Source organism: Octopus bimaculoides, chromosome 18, assembly GCF_001194135.2.
Source record: "Octopus bimaculoides isolate UCB-OBI-ISO-001 chromosome 18, ASM119413v2, whole genome shotgun sequence".
NCBI lineage: Eukaryota > Metazoa > Mollusca > Cephalopoda > Octopoda > Octopodidae > Octopus > Octopus bimaculoides.
Window position 1 is genome coordinate 27411060 of NC_068998.1, and position 3331 is coordinate 27414390.

Here is a 3331-nt window from a genome sequence, read left to right on the forward strand (position 1 = left end):
AATGATAATGTATTAAACCTAACTGTTTATGAAATCTTACAAAAAACATTAACACTAACGTTGCTTAAAATTTTAATTGATTTAATTAAAGGAAAATAAGGACATTTACAGAAAAATTAACTCCGGCATTTAAATTTAGAAAAATCATTTCGGATTGTTGGAAGAGGGGGGAGAAAGAAAGAGGGAACGAAAGAAAGAAAGAGAATCAATAGAAAACTTTGCATTTAGTTCATCCATCGGTTTTAAACTTAATATATAAAGCCGCCGTTAGATCCAAATAAAAAGGAAGTATACTCTATCACTGAGATAATTATGTCCAATTATTAATCGTAACAAAGCGATGTCGACTTAATAGATTTAAAACCATCTGGTTTCGGTAAACGAACTATTTTCACACTGACAAGGACAATTTTAAAATAAAGTGTGGAACTTGTAATAACAAAAGAAACTCCAGAAGTGAGTAGTATCTGATGGCAAAGATTATTTTGTATTGCAAACACGGATAATAGATACGGACGATTCTCATAAAACAACAGAAGATGATGTATAAAGTAGGTAAGCATAGTTTTTAATTCATAATTATAGATTTCCGATTTTAAGACGAGACAAAATATAAATTGGTATAGTTCTGAGAGGAAATGGTTTTAATAGAAGTTAGCTTTTATGTCGAAGAGCTTAGCGGGTTGCCGTAAGTCATAGCCGCAACTGGGTGGAGGGAAACATTTGAGTTTGTAGTGACAAACAAGGATAAAGAGGACAGAAAGAGTAAAGTTGTAGATGACAGATGAGAAAGAGTCACTGGGGAAGTGACAACGGAAAGATAGATGTGTGTGTGGAAAGAGAGAGAGAGAAATGATGAGTGGGGTGGGAAAAATATTAAAGCGATGAGTAAGGAGAGAGATATGTATTAAAGAGCGAAGTGGAGAGTGTGAGAGTGAATCTGAATTAAAGAGAGAAAGAGAGAGATGAATGAAGAGAAGCAGTAGGGAGAGAAAGAAACATAAAGAAAGGAGTAGAAAGCTAATAAGAGGTTGGGGAGAGCATGATATGGAAAAGAAGAAAATAGAGAGAGAAAGATATGGGAAAGGAAGATGAAGTTTGTACAAGCGAGAAAGAGTGAGAGAGAGAGAATGACAAAAATATGGTAGAAAAGAGGAAGGTGCATATAGAGAGAGAAAGGTGTAGATAGAGTAATAAATAGAGAAGGGAGAGTGGTATAGATAAAGTAATAAATAGATAGGGGAGAGAGGTGTAGATAGAGTAATAAATAGAGAAAAGGAGATGCATTGAGAAATACAAGTGGAGAGTCAGGAGAAAGAAACATGTAGAAACAAGAAAGACTAACGTGAATGTAATTCAGAGTAATTGAACTAGTGTTTCCGGCAATAGAAATTACAGGCATTTAGATCGGTCGATCTATTTAATCGCTGGATTTTTTCCTCTTTTTGTTTTTACATGAATACATTGATTTCGACAATTTTTTCTCTGCGACACCAATTCTAAAACCAGTAATGGTAAGTATCACCGTTTATTCGATAGGAAGTAATCTGACCGCTTCCACCCGCTTCAGTCAGTCTCCTCATTGTATCATTGTTGTCATGTGTTTTATTATGATAATTATTATTGTTTGTCTTGTTGAAGCTATGCTCTATAGATTTATCGCTGAATTACATAGAATATACTGAGCTACCGACGTCATTTATTGTCATATACCGGTGTTTATTGTTACAACTATTGTCTCATTGATGGCCTCAGCTCTCTTAAATGTCCATCTTAAACGCACTACCCACACTTCCTGGCCTTCTCCTTATCTTTTTCTGCACCTCACACATCGTTGCCTCTCAAACTTCAGAAGTGTCCTTTATTAATTATTATTTTTTTTTATTTCCCTAAAATGTAGAAAGAAAACGAGTCACCTGCTTCCAAGTAATTATATATATATATATATATATATCAAAAAGCGTGCAAAAGTTGTTCCTTTTCAATTTATAATAGTATCGTGAGTATAACATGTAGTCGACCTATCAGTTTATCTAGTCCCACTCCTTATCTCCTTTTCCCTTTCATCTGTTCAGTTTTAATTTATGAAAAAAGGCATCGACTTAATTTCTTACACTTTTCTCTTCTGTCTTTTTTCATCTTGGAATATTACATTAATCTAATGAGTATCTTCCGACCCACTTTTGCTTCGCCATGTCTTTAAAAATTTCGTCAAATCTTTTGCTTAGATGTTACCTCGTATTCTCTTCAATAAGATGCATCATCACTCACCGGTCTCCTCATTTCTCGAGGATATAGCTCTCTTTGCGATATTCATCGCTGGATTCTTCCACTTACTAGTAGCGATTCATTTCGGAACTAATCTTGCAGCCATCGTTTTTTCTTCCTACATTCCTAACCCCCAACCTATTGTCCTTATCGACCGATCTCCTGGGACATCTTTGGATGCTTTCTCTATTTCTATTCATGACTCCTTCTATTATTTAGTCAGTGGGTAACAGACTTTACAGTCATTGGACTAATTTTATTTGGCAAATGTTTATTTTCTCAGCTCTGTTGAACCATATATTAATATAGGCCTATATTATTGCTGATATTATGTGGTGCAGTTAGGTGTTCTGGTTATTGTTTTTTGTTGCCTCAACTTGCACACAAATTGTACCATCTTTAAGGTACGTCGTCATGTATGGTCATCTGTTATTATGTTTATTCTATAATTGGAACATGCAACTTAGCCACACGAAACCTCCAGCACACTCGTGAATATACTGTGCATATTCACACATAAGTATCGCTTATATCACATTTATGCACACACACACTTTGAAAACATATGCATAGTTATTCATGTCATGTATATATATTCCCTCACATGAGACCCTCCCTCCTCTTTTCATTGGCATTACTTGCACTATCATATTAGTAGCACCCACAACTTTCTATGTAGCAACTATGTTGTTATCTTCATACATTTCTCTGTCCCTCCGGTCAGTATATGTTAGTGTAACTATAGAAACACATTTCTAATCTTTTCGTCTATTTATAGCTTTGGTTGGTGCAAGTTATTCTGTTTTATTTAGTTTAATTTAATAGTTTGATGTAATAAACTAGTTGTAGTAGACATATTCCATTGAAATAACGAATATTACATCGAGAATAGTCAAAGTAGATTTTTTTCTGATAAACACTCATGTTTGAAGTATTTGTGGTGGTATTAAAAGTAAGAAAACGACTAACAGACAAGACTGAGTGAGTGAATAAACCGAATTTTAGGATTTAAGTTGGTCTACTATCAATTTGACGCGGTCAGATAAGGTTGTCCCCCCCCCCC

General features: G+C 34.6%; 1 protein-coding gene across 5 annotated transcripts in view; it reads left to right on the forward strand.

Moving 5' to 3' along the window:
* The first annotated feature begins 254 nt into the window (after nucleotides 1-254).
* Nucleotides 255-3331, forward strand: part of LOC106876441 (protrudin) — a 95527-nt gene continuing 92450 nt past the window's right edge. For 2 of the 5 annotated variants that reach the window (XM_052974445.1, XM_052974444.1), the window contains exon 1: nucleotides 803-1514. Coding sequence is in view for 2 of the 5 variants with exons in the window: in XM_052974441.1 (XP_052830401.1) it covers nucleotides 540-551 (12 nt within the window). In the remaining 3 variants the exon portion in view is untranslated. Of the gene's footprint in view, nucleotides 556-802; nucleotides 1515-3331 lie in introns of those variants that run through there. The other 3 variants (XM_052974443.1, XM_052974441.1, XM_052974442.1) reach the window with 3 other exon arrangements.